Below are 12,739 nucleotides of genomic sequence, written 5' to 3'. Positions count from 1 at the left end.
TCAGTGAAGCAGATATTTTTCTAGAACTCTCTTGCTGTTTCTGTGATCCAATGGATGTTGGCAATTTGATCTCTGGTTCCTCTGCCTTTTCTAAATCCAGCTTGAACATCTACACGTATGTGGTTCATGTACTGTTGAAGCCTCACTTGGAGAATTTTGAGCATTACATTGCTAGCGTGTGAGATGAGTGCAATTGTTTGGTAGTTTGAACATTCTTTGGCATTGCCCTTCTTTGGGATTGGAATGAAAACTGACCTTTTCCAGTCTTGTAGCCACTACTGAGTTTTCCAAATTTGCTGGCATATTGGATGCAGCACTTTCACAGCATCATCTTTCAGGATTTGAAAGAGCTCAGCTGGAATTCCATCACCTCCACTAGCTTTGTTCATAGTGATGCTTCCTAAGGCCCACTTGAATTCACTCACCAGGATGTCTGGCTCTGGGTGAGTGATTACACCATCATGGTTATCTGGGTCATTAAGATCTGTTTTGTATAGTTCTTTTATGTATTCTTGCCATCTATTCTTAATATCTTCTGCTTCTGTAAGGTCCATACTATTTCTATCCTTTATTGTGCCCATCTTTGCATGAAATGTAACCTTGGTATCTCTAATTTTCTTGAAGAGATCTCTAGTTTTTCCCATCCTATTGTTTTCCTCTATTTCTCAGCATTGATCACTGAGGAAGGCTTTCTTATCTCTTTCTATTCTTTGTAACTCTGCATTCAGATTGGTGTATCTTTCCTTTTCTTCTTTCCCTTTTGCTTCTCTTCTTTTCTAAGCTATTTGTAAGGCCTCCTCAGACAACCATTTGCCTTTTTGCATTTTTTTTCTTGGGCATGGTTTTTATCACTACCTCCTATACAATGGTATGAACCTCCTCTGTCCATAGTTCTTCAGGCACTCTGTCTATCAGACCTAATCCCTTGAATCTATTTGTCCCTTCCACTGTATAATCAAAAGGGAATTGATTTAGGTCATACCTGAATGGTCTAGTGGTTTTCCCTACTTTCGTCGGTTTAAGTCTGAATTTGGCAATAAGGTGTTCATGATCTGAGCCACAGTCAGCTCCTGGTCTTGGTTTTACTGACTGTACAGAGCTTCTCCATCTTTGGCTGCAAAAAATATAATCAGTCTGATTTATGTATTGACCATCTGGTGATGTCCTTGTGTAGAGTCATCTCTTGCGTTGTTGCAAGAGAGTGTTTTCTATGATCAGTGCATTCTCTTGGCAAAAGTCTGTTGGCCTTTGCCCTGCTTCATTTTGTACTCCAAGGCCAAACTTGCCTGTTAGTCCAGGTATCTCTTGATTTCCTACTTTTGCATCCCAGTCCCCTATGATGAAAAGGACATTTTTTTGGTGTTAGTTCTAGAAAGTCTTGTAGGTCTTCATAGAACCATTCAGTTTCTTTGGCATTAGTGGTTGGGGCATAGACTTGGATTACTGTGATATTGAATGGTTTGCCTTGGAAACAAAGAGAGATAATTCTGTCATTTTTAGGACTGTACTGCATTTCGGACTCTTTGGTTGACTATGAAGGCTACTTTATTTCTTCTAAGGGATTCTTGCCCACAGTAATAGATATAATGGTCACCTGAATTAAATTCACCCATTCCAGTCCATTTTAGTTCACTGATCCTAAAATGTCAATGTTCACTCTTGCCATCTTCTGTTTGACCACTTCCAACTTACCTTGATTAATGGCCCTAATATTCCAGGTTCCTAACCAATATTGCTCTTTATAGCATCAGACTTTACTTCCATCACCAGACACATCCTCAACTGGGCGCTGTTTTTGCTTTGGCTCCATCCCTTCATTCTTTCTGGAGTTATTTCTCCACTCTTCTCCAGTAGCATACTGGGCACCTATGGACCTGGGAGTTCATCTTTCAGTGTAATGTACCACCCATCAACATAAAATTGGGTTAAAGATTTACTGAGCATGGTCTAGCCCATCAGAGCAAGACCCAGATCCCCCACAGCCAGTCCCTCCCATCAGGAAGCTTCTACAAGCCTCTTATCCTTATCCGTTAAAGGGCAGACAGAATGAAAACCACACTTACAGAAAACTAACCAATGTTAACTAATTACAGAAAATTAATCACATGGATCACAACCTTGTCTAATTCAGTGAAACTATGAGCCATGCCATGTAGGCCCACCCAAGATGGACAGGTCATGGTGGAGAGTTCTGACAAAACATGTTCCACTGGAGACGTGAATGGAAAACCACTTTAGTATTCTTTCATTTATAACCCCATGAACAGTATGAAAAGGCAAAACTGCCACACATTCCAAATCTTGATACACTGCATTAGTCAGAGGTTAAAAAAAACAACAAAAAAAACCTTTTGTTGGCAAACTAAAATAGAATTCAGAATATTGGTTTAACAAAGTATCCTTAGTGATTGATCAGGACATTCTAAACACAGAAAGGCACTTTCTTTCCTTCTCTTCTCTTCTTGGATTGATCCCTTGATCATTATATATTACGTCATCCTTATCTTTTGTAACAGTCTTTACAGTCCATTTTGTCTGATATGAGTATTGCTACTCCAGCTTTCTTCTGATTCCCATTTGCATGGAATACCTTCTTCCATCCCCTCACTTTCAGTCTGTATGTGCCCCTGAGCCTGAAGTAGGTCTCTTGTAGGCAGCATATATATGAAACTTGTTTTCGTAACCAGCCAGCCAGTCTATTTCTTTTGGTTAGAGCATTTAATCCATTTATATTTAAGGTAATTATCAACGTATATGTTCTTATTGCCATTTTAAAAACTGTTTTGGATTTGTTATTGTAGGTCTTTGTTCTTCCCTTCTTTTTGTGCTCTTCTTATGGTTTGATGACAATCTGATACTCTATAGAGTTGTGTTTGCATTGATTTTTCTTTTTTGTGTGTCTATCTATTATAGTTTTTTGGTTTACAGTTCCCATGAGGTTTTGATATAGCAGTCTACACACACACACACACACACACACACACACACACACACACACAGTTGTTTTAAGTTGCTGGTCTCTTAATTTCAAATGCGTTTCTCATTTCTTGCATTTGTGCTTTCCTATTCTCATGCTTGCTGATTTTGATATCATATTTGTGTATGGGTGATGTCCTACTTTTACTGTACATTTACCAGCTTTCCCATTTGTGATTTTCATCTTTCTAGTTGTGGCCTCTTTTTTTCCCCTGCCTAGAAAAGTTCCTTTAGCTTTTGTTGTGAAGCTGATTTGGTGGTGCTGAATTCTCTTATCTGTAAAGCTTTTGATTTCTTGTCAAATCTGAGTGAGAGCCTGAATAAGAGCCTTACTTGGTATTCTTGGTTGTAGGTTTTTCTTTTTGATCAATTTACGTATCCTTCATCACTTTAAACGTCCTTATCATTCTTTTTTTTTTTTTAAGTGAGTCTTGGCTCTAGTTGGAAAGTTCTGAATATAGAACATTCAAAACTGTTGTGATGACTTGTTCATTTTAACATTTAATTGAATGTTTTGTAAGATTATCTTTCTCAAGGAAGAATATCTACTAATAAATACATTGCAATTTACTTTAGGATCAGGGTGCATTTAGGATCAGGCTGCATTGGGCAATATTTTATTGAATCATGACAAATTACTGTGAACTTCATCTATAAAATGTTTAACATTTATATTAATAAAACAAACTTACAATGAAATATTTTACACATCAAATGCATGCGATGATGCATGTTTTTCAAAATTATTTTAGGGGCAATGATTTGCAGATCACAGAATATAGTTTTTAGTTTCTGTATTATAGTTGGGAGTTCAATAAATAAAAGATGAATAAGTAATTATTGAATACTAAAGGAATATCCAAGCAGCTGTGGTACACATCCAGAATATCATGAAATATCTGAAAATTTCCCCTCAAAGTTAATACAGCTCATTTCTCCTGGCCTTAGGTTCAGGAATCCTCAAAGATGCATCTAGTAAACCCCTGTCCCCTAGAGGTAATTGTGGACAAAGGAAATGATCCAATTGCCTAGCCTTTGGCATGAAGTGTACAACTGCACAGATTGAGTTATATTTCCCTGCACCTCCTGCAGTTACAATGTTAGGGTATGAGTCTGAAATGACCACTTTAAAGAGTAGCATATTTTGCATGCTCATTGAAATATAGCTGTATCATGCATAATGTCATGACAAGGGAAATTAATCTTTTCCCTAAGGACTGAGAGGAAGCCAGTCTGATCTGGTTTCCCAAGTGCACTCGCCAACCCTTCGCCGTGTTCTCTTTAAGCCCTCAGACACGTTCTAGTCCCCAGCCCTTTCGGCCACCTCCCTCTGTCCACTTGCTTCAAATGTTTTTCATTCCCACAGCTGGGTTGTCCCCCTTCAGGCTTTCTTCTGCCTGCCCAGCTGATGATGTTTTTCTGGCTCCAGAAAACTTCCAAGATTGTTACAAACAGTGCTTGCGGGGACAAAGGATTGTCCCGAGTAAAACAACAACAAAACTGGGACGCTCTTGCAAGAATCCGGATGGGTGGCTCGCCCACATGAAAACTTTGTGATGTTTCTCTCTTCCTTTTTTCCCCCTTTATTAAACAGGAACAATGTCACTGTTTTGAAAGCTTGGGAGTTAAACTAAGGTTTTACTTGTGGCAAAAGGTCTATAAAAAGTACTCAGTGCTGCTAAGATACCCGAAACACTTCTCATTTCATAATCACTTCACTGTTGCATTGGTTGGGGGGGGGGAGTGCTGCGGAGAAGGCTGTAAGGGATGGGCAGTAATTGAAAAGTAAAAAAAAATATACTCAGCCCTAAATCTAAGTCTTGATTTAATAAGCCTTTTCTTTCTGCAGTTTTAAGAATAATAGGGGAAAAAAGAGGCTCAATTAGTTTAAGAAGATGCAGTAACATTTTATTCATTAGAATATTATTTATCATTATTTGCATGATGGGATTTTGCTTATAACTCTGGTTACACTGAATTTAAACAGCCATAAAACAGTTGTCAAAAAGATGGAAAGAGGAAACGCTGTTTATAGACTTGTCAGTGTTTTCTGCCAGTATTCTGTTTTTCCAACAGCTGCAGCAGGACATGCTGTTGGTATTTGGAGGCTTCTAGAAAGAGAAGTGGCCAAGTTTATTTTCCTAATCTCTAAATTCAGCACACTGGTCACCATTCAAATACCTTTTCTATGTGTGCATTAACAGTCATTAAAAGATCAGTTGTGACACCTTACAGTGAGGTCTGCAACCCAGGGCAGGGCTCTGATCCCCAACTTTTCTGCCGCTGAGCTCATAAGACTTATTTGCAGAAGTTACTTAACCTCTCTTCACTTCGTTGCTAAAACTGTAAAGAAAGGTTTCAGATTAATACAGAGTAAACAGATGTTAAAAAATACCCTTTATACTAAACAAGAAATGCTCACTTCTGATGGACATTATTTTCAAGCTGTGCCCAATGTGTTCACTCTTATTTTAGTCCATGGCATCGTGCTAATGATAACTGGCACTTCTATTTATGGGAACCACCGTATTTTTAGTCTAAAAGGCGGGGGAGGTGGTTGGTCAAAACTTCTCTGCTTTTTGGCTTGATCAGGGACAGCTCTCATGCTTTCTTAATTTATGGCCTATCTTCTGCTATTATTAGGTCTCGCAAATGAATTCAGCCCCTAAGTGTGACTGAGGATAAGTCATGAATGATTTTGCATGAAGGCGCGTATTCCTGGATGCTCAGGGAACTGGAATTCTGATTCAGTTTTGGAAATATTAATACAGGATAGGCATGTATAAAGTCTCTAATTCTTTCATTTGATTTCTAGACATCCGCACAGACTGTCACTGTTGCTTATACTGTTTACTTAAAGTCAAGTGAATGAAGAGCCAAAGAAATTCACTATTAATAATTTCCATATCAGGCGAAGAGAATCAGTCTTCTTACTCATTTATAAAATAAGAACCAGAGATGCATATTATTATTTTTGTTAAATGGAAACTTAGACTGAGGTGCTCAAATGAAAAAATCATCGTTAAATGGGACCTTTGGGGGCCAAAGGAAAGTTTTTTAATGACACTTTTTTTTTAAAAACTTTTATTTTTCAACTTTACAATATTGTATTGCTTTTGCCATATATCAACATGAATCTGCCACAAGTGTACACGTGTTCCCCATCCTGAACCCTCCTCCCTCTCCCCTCCCTGTAAGTCCCTTCAATGGGCTTGTTAATTGCCACAGGTCATCACTTCTTCAGGATTCTCCATAACTATATGAACTACGTGCTTTTCTTCTCTGTCTCTCCCTCCCTCTCTTGCCTAATATGATACCGTTTCCAGACACGTTAGAAGGGACTAATGTAGGACGGAGAAGCCTGGCATACTGCAGTCCACGGGGTCGCAAAGAGTTGGACATGACTGAGCAACGGAACCAAACTGAATGTTCAGGAAAAACTCAATAGCAAACTGTAGAACCCTCATACTTGAGTTTAAAACTCTTTCCTGAAAAATAATGCATTAGGCCAAAAACATGAGAATCCCTTTTAATCAGTCAGAGTCGTGTTTTCTCCTGTTCTGCATTTTCTTGCTAATGGTTACATCAAGTAAACTTTATTGCTGACTAGATCCATCCTGAGGGACACTGATTTTCAGAAGACAAAGCATGTCCCCAAATATCAGTTGCTTTCCCTATAACTTGTTTAAATCAATTTTTCTCTTCTTTATTTTATTCATATATAAATGCTGTTTATTGGAGCCAGGAATTCCATAAGCATACTAGAAGCTATGTAATATAACCTTGTATTTTAATAATTAAAAACTTATTTTTGTCAAAGAACTTCCCTTAATATTATGTTCTGGGATTCCATTCCAAGGACAAGTTCACATTAACAATAACCTTCCATTAAAAAAAAAAAATTCCTGCATACTTATTCTGCCTATACCATTTCTAGTTCAATAAAAGACATACTGAAATATAATAAAACTGCCTAATATTTTTGCTCTCTCCTCTGAAAAATTGGTAAGAATTTTACTGTGATCCCATTCACAAAGTACTGTGCATACTGCTTTCTGTAACTGTCAAATATTTTCCACCAAGTATTTCCCACCAACTGAGAACAGGAAGATGATAATGTGCCTTCTCTAATTTTCTGCATAAATGAACTTCAACTTTTAGAAAACAAGTTTCTTTCTACCGTACAGGCTATTCTTTTAGGAATGGAATCAAGTATTTCTCTATATTCAAAATCCCTTGAAGAGTCATTGTTTGAGTTGAATTACACATGATGTTTTAGGTGGCCTGTTTACTTCCATTGAAAGAATGTGTCCTATTTTTGAGAAAAGAAAAAAAAAACAAAACAAAACCTTGTGATACATCAAATGTTTCTTGCAAAACTATTTGGTGAAATAAATGTAAATGAATCAGAAACATGTGAAGTGTATTTCAGTTAAACTTAATGGGTTTAAATATGAAGGCAGTAAAGTGCTCAGGGGGAAAAGAGTGTAGCAAGTCGGGAAGTGACGTTTGTTTTGTTTTCATCAGTCCTGGACTCTTGAAAAGTGGCCTGATACTCTGAATTCAAGCTCATTCAGATTCTTTCTTAAGCCTAATGATGGAGTTACAGAATGGGACAGTAATATCCAAATTAATTTTATAGTTTTATCTGGCTTCATTTCTAGTGTGCAATGCTTCAAGAACACTTTCAGTCTGAAGTTAGAGGTTTTTCTATTTTCTGTTCTCTTCTGAGGGTAAAAGTAAATTGTAATGATGTTAAAGGTTTATCTTTTTTCATCAAATAACATGTAAAGTTTCCAGAGTCACACATCAACTTCACACTTATTTCCTCTTTCTAACATGATCAGATCTGAATAGAAAACACAAGGGGTCTGAACGCATGCAAACATACGCAGGAGGAAAGCCCAGGGAGAAAAGGCGATGGAAGAAAGAGAGGGGTGAGGGGAAGGGAGAAGCAGTGCATGCAGGGTCAAGTCATCAACCTCATTTCAAAAGTAAAACATTCAAAACACGCTAATTATTTGAGAGTCACAAAAACTTTATCCCGTAGTTTTCTAGTCCTATCATTTATGCTTGCTTAAAAACTATATTGCTTTTTAAATTTTTTTATTTTGCAATTTTAAAAATGCATTATTGTGAAAAGTAGGAAAAAAAACGTACTATACCACAGCAATAAAAAAGACTTCCAAGTAAGTCTCCCTGTCAACATGCCTCAAGATGTGAGTTAGTTTGATGTGTGGTGTGATATTTCTATTTCTCAATTCTCAGTCTCTGAAAACAGGGATATTTTAAGCATTCCAGTAACTTCCTAGATACAAGGAATATATAATTGGAGTGTATATATAAATGCATTTTTTGAGATAATATATGGCATTCTTAAGTAGCCTTCTGAATCAACAACTTGGTAGAGAAATGTAGGAACAGAAGTCCTTTCTGTGTAAGTAGCCTGTAGGGCTGTTTTGTATGTTCCAAGTCTGCTTTTTTGTTTCCTGAGAACATAACAATATAACTGGAGTTTAGCAAGCTCTGACCACTCAGAATGCTACTGCTGCTCATCACTGAATTTGGAGTGAAGATGCTGCTCCTTGAATACTTTGTTCCCAAAGTTTCATTGCTTCAAACTCTCTGGAAGCATCTCCTTGTGTTGAACTGAGAAAACACTCTTAGAATATCTGTTCCATAAATGGGCAGGAGATGTATTTTAGCTGCTAGCACAGCCCATTGTTGCTTTATGTAACCTTCTCCTTATGCTAGTTCAGTGGGTAAAAAAAAGAGTGACTAGGCCGTTTCATTTATACCTTAAATCACTGGCAGTATAACAATTACAGCTATTTTTTGAGCCTCCAGAGTCACACTTTAGGGCTCTACTAATCAAAATAAAATCTAAATCCTAACCCCAAAGTCGTGTCATTGAAAGCATATGGATACTGTCAACTTTATCTTTGTCATCACCATCAGCAATCAATGTTTGCTGCTGCTGCTGCTAAGTCGCTTCAGTCGTGTCCGACTCTGTGCGACCCCAGAGACGGCAGCCCACCAGGCTCCCCCGTCCCTGGGATTCTCCAGGCAAGAACACTGGAGTGGGGTGCCATTGCCTTCTTCGGCAATCAATGTTTATAAAGCCCTTAATTAAGTAATTGTTACTATGTAGTACCTCTGCTTAATTAAGGGCTTTATAAACATTGATTGCCGGAGAAGGCAATGGCACCCCACTCCAGTGTTCTTGCCTGGAGAATCCCATGGACGGGGGAGCCTGGTGGGCTGCGGTCCACGGGGTCACTAAGAGTCGGACACGACTGAGTGACTTCACTTTCATTTTTCCCTTTCATGCATCGGAGAAGGAAATGGCAACCCACTCCAGTGTTCTTGCCTGGAGAATCCCAGGGACGAGGGAGCCTGGTGGGCTGCCGTCTCTGGGGTCACACAGGGTCGGACACGACTGAAGCGACTTAGCAGCAGCAGCAGCAGTACCTCTGCTCAGAACATTATTAAATATTTCCTTTGAGGAGGGAAATATTCTGATTTTCCATCACGATTTGGTGCAATAGCTTTTTGCTTACAAGATCTAATCTTTGCTTTTGGTGTTCTTGTTCTATTTCATGACAGGCCTACCCTTGTAGCAGTGATAAGGAATGTGAAGTTGGGAGGTACTGCCACAGTCCTCACCAAGGATCGTCGGCCTGCATGGTGTGTCGAAGGAAAAAGAAGCGCTGCCATAGAGATGGCATGTGTTGTCCTGGTACCCGCTGCAATAATGGTAAAGGTCTCATTTGGTGCTGATGGGCCTCTTTCCTTTCATGTAGGAAACCTGGATACCAAGTTATACTGCCTTCTCCTTAGTCATACGTCTAAAATGTAAGGAGACTTCCAAACTGGCAGGAATGGAATCAGGGTTTAGAAATGTACAAGATTACCTTGTGTGTGTGTATTAGTCTCTCAGTTGTGTCTGACTTTTTGCGACCCCATAGACTGGGGCCTGCCAGGCTCCTCTGTCCATGGTATTTCCCAGACAAGAATACTGGAGTGGGTAGGCATTCCCTTCTCCAGGGCATCTTCCTGACCCAGGGATCAAACCTTTGTGTCCTGCATTGCAGGTGAGTGCTTTACTGTCCCTCTCAAATCTTGGTTTTCCTGGGCTCTGATCACCTGCTGTAATTTATAATCTATGCTGACCTGGGATGTGCCATGTTGAAATGTTGCATATAAATAGCTAGATGTTATATTCCACTGAACACTTAAGTGAATATGTGCAAAGGAACCAAAGATAGAAACCTGTGATTCATCAGTACACTTGTGAGTTTGTTTTCATTTTCATACCAATTTCATAGCTTGATTCTCACACGCAAAGTGTCCTTTTTTGAAAGCCGCACACTGTGGCACACACAAATGCTGACGGCGAGTGTTTCCTCTGAAAGGAAACACAGAAGTCTATTACTCGGCCTTCAGCCAATCTCAGTGACCTTATGGGCAGACAGTTCAGCACTGATGATGAAATGAAGAACCTCCAACACATGGTAAACAATTAAATACTTACAGAACATGATCAGGAACACAATTAGTCTTGCAAAACATCATAATCAGGCTCATATTCCTACACTTGTTCCTGACCTGTGGGCCTGGTCCTACTGAGAGTACCCTGGACAAGAAGTGAAGGGAAGAAGACCTCATCCCATTAGAGATGTTTACAGTGTAGATGGGGATTTTATTTTTGATTAAAAAAGGAACCTTGATCCTGAACACAGATGTCTGATCAGACAGTTTTAAGCTACTAAGATTTGATAATACTTCACGCTGTAACTATTCTAAACTCTTCCTGTGTATTCACAGTAACTTTATGAAAGGAATTCTGTTTTTATCCCTATTTTTGCCCAAGGTCACTTGGTCATGAGACTGACAAGACTGAAATCAAGAAAGCCTGGCTTAGGTCCAAACTATTGAGATCTCAAGTCTAGATAGATGATAGATACATGGCCTCATACTTCACGTCAGGAGAATACTTGGATAAGAAACACACTTTACAGAACTGAACAAGTCTAACTAATTATCTGACCATCTCCAGGCATCTGCATCCCAGTCACCGAGAGCATCTTAACCCCTCATATCCCAGCTCTGGACAGCACTCGGCACAGAGATCGGAACCACGGCCATCACTCGAACCACGACCTGGGATGGCAGAACCTGGGAAGACCTCACACTAAGCTGTCACATATAAAAGGTGGGGACAGCTGGAGCTCCAGAGAAATGTAGATAATTAATTCCATTGCTTCTGAGTGCAATTTGAAAAAAAATAATGGGAAGTTACTGTAATAGTAAGATTTTAACTGAATTTCTTCTCAATTTTGAGGATGCTAGAGGTTTCTCAGAGATCTTAAATTGTGAGAAATACATATGACAAGAATTGTGGTACTCTAATTAACCATGCCATCTTCTAAATAGTTCAGCCTTTTTACAGGATATTTAGAACAAATCTTTTACACAAACATTTCTCTTCCATAATCAAGAATAAAGCATTGCAAAACATAAATGGGAAAATGTTTGCTGCTATAGATTAAATTACTAAGATTTAGAGTCCTTTTCTCACCTTTGCAGATTCAGAAATTTTATTTCACTAAACAACCAGGTAATATACTATGCATAAACCAATTTTCCAAAAATAATTCATTTCTAGAGGGATTACGTATGCCCATAAAAATTCCCTTCCTTGTGTCACAATATTTGGTAAGCCTAATCACTAATAGTAAAATTTTGAAAAGTAGAAATACCTATATTTTTAAAGGAGGCTTTTGCAAGTGTATTCTGTGGAACACTGTTCTTTCAAGACATTATATGACTAAAAGAGCCCATGTGTTCAAGAGTTTTGTAATAGTGTATCTGCCCATTTTTGGAACTTTAAAATAAACATTGATAAATTGACGGCTCTGAGAAGTTCAGCAATGAGGAAAATAGGTTAACTTTTTCAGACACTGTATTTCCCTAGTTTACTTAACCATAAAACCTTTTCCCCATATTTTTACCTTCTGTGGATCTAGTATCCTACAAAATATCTGACCTGTTAGTCCAACCTGAAATACTAATGATTCTATCAATAGGGTTAAAGTAACTGACAGTTCCTCTTCAACCAGCCCCCGTCTACACTTTCTGAAGGCCTAGTCCTTTTCCCACATCTATTTCTATCCCACTGAAATCACATGCATTTGTTAGTACATGCATGCTTAGTCACTCAGTTGTGTCCTACTCTGTGACCCCATGGACTTGTAGCCCACCAGGCTCCTCTTTCCATGGGATTTCCAAGGCAAGAGTACTGGAGTGGGTGGCCATTTCTTTCTCCAGGGGATCTTTCTGACTCAGGATCAAAGTCGCACCTCCTCTGTCTCCTGCATTGCCGGCAGATTCTTTACCCGCTGAGCTGTCTGAAAAGTTTTTAGTACATGAGTGTCCATCTTTATTCTGACAGATATCTGTGTTACAGTACAGTTTCTAATTTATTAATCACTATTAGCTAATTATATGTACAATTTCCTGATGGCAGCTAGCAAGAAATGTTGATGGCTAGTGAGTTGTGCCCACATTCACACAGTGGGACTGGTGACATCCAGGATGGCAGCTAACCTTTTAGACCAGGCTTGGCACACTACGGCCCGTGAGCCAAGTCTGTCCTGCTGCCAGTTTTTGTAAATAATGTTTTATCGTAACACAGGCCTGCCCATTCACTTAGGAATCATCTGTGGCTGCTTTTGTGATATGAAAGCAGAATGAAGAGCTG

General features: G+C 38.9%; 1 protein-coding gene and 1 long non-coding RNA gene across 18 annotated transcripts in view; one reads left to right on the top strand and one right to left on the bottom strand.

Annotated features, from left to right (window-relative positions):
• Positions 1 to 12,739, bottom strand: part of LOC147371092 (uncharacterized) — a 385,877-nt gene that overhangs the window by 27,867 nt on the left and 345,271 nt on the right. The gene's annotated exons all lie outside the window — the stretch shown is intronic.
• DKK2 (dickkopf Wnt signaling pathway inhibitor 2) overlaps positions 1 to 12,739 on the top strand; it is a 605,998-nt gene that overhangs the window by 589,882 nt on the left and 3,377 nt on the right. For all 6 annotated transcript variants that reach the window (XM_086406962.1, XM_086406961.1, XM_086406965.1 and 3 more), the window contains 2 exons: positions 9,583 to 9,733; positions 11,036 to 11,191. In XM_086406962.1, the coding sequence (XP_086263088.1) occupies positions 9,661 to 9,733; positions 11,036 to 11,191 (229 nt within the window). In that variant the 5' untranslated portion in view covers positions 9,583 to 9,660. The remainder of the gene's footprint in view (positions 1 to 9,582; positions 9,734 to 11,035; positions 11,192 to 12,739) is intronic.

This window comes from Bos grunniens, chromosome 6, assembly GCF_055505025.1.
Source record: "Bos grunniens cultivar Pamir isolate PY7600 chromosome 6, Bosgru_T2T1.0, whole genome shotgun sequence".
NCBI classification, from domain to species: Eukaryota; Metazoa; Chordata; class Mammalia; order Artiodactyla; family Bovidae; genus Bos; species Bos grunniens.
The sequence above is the reverse complement of the archived record's forward strand: the minus strand, read 5'-3'. Positions and strand labels throughout refer to the sequence as shown.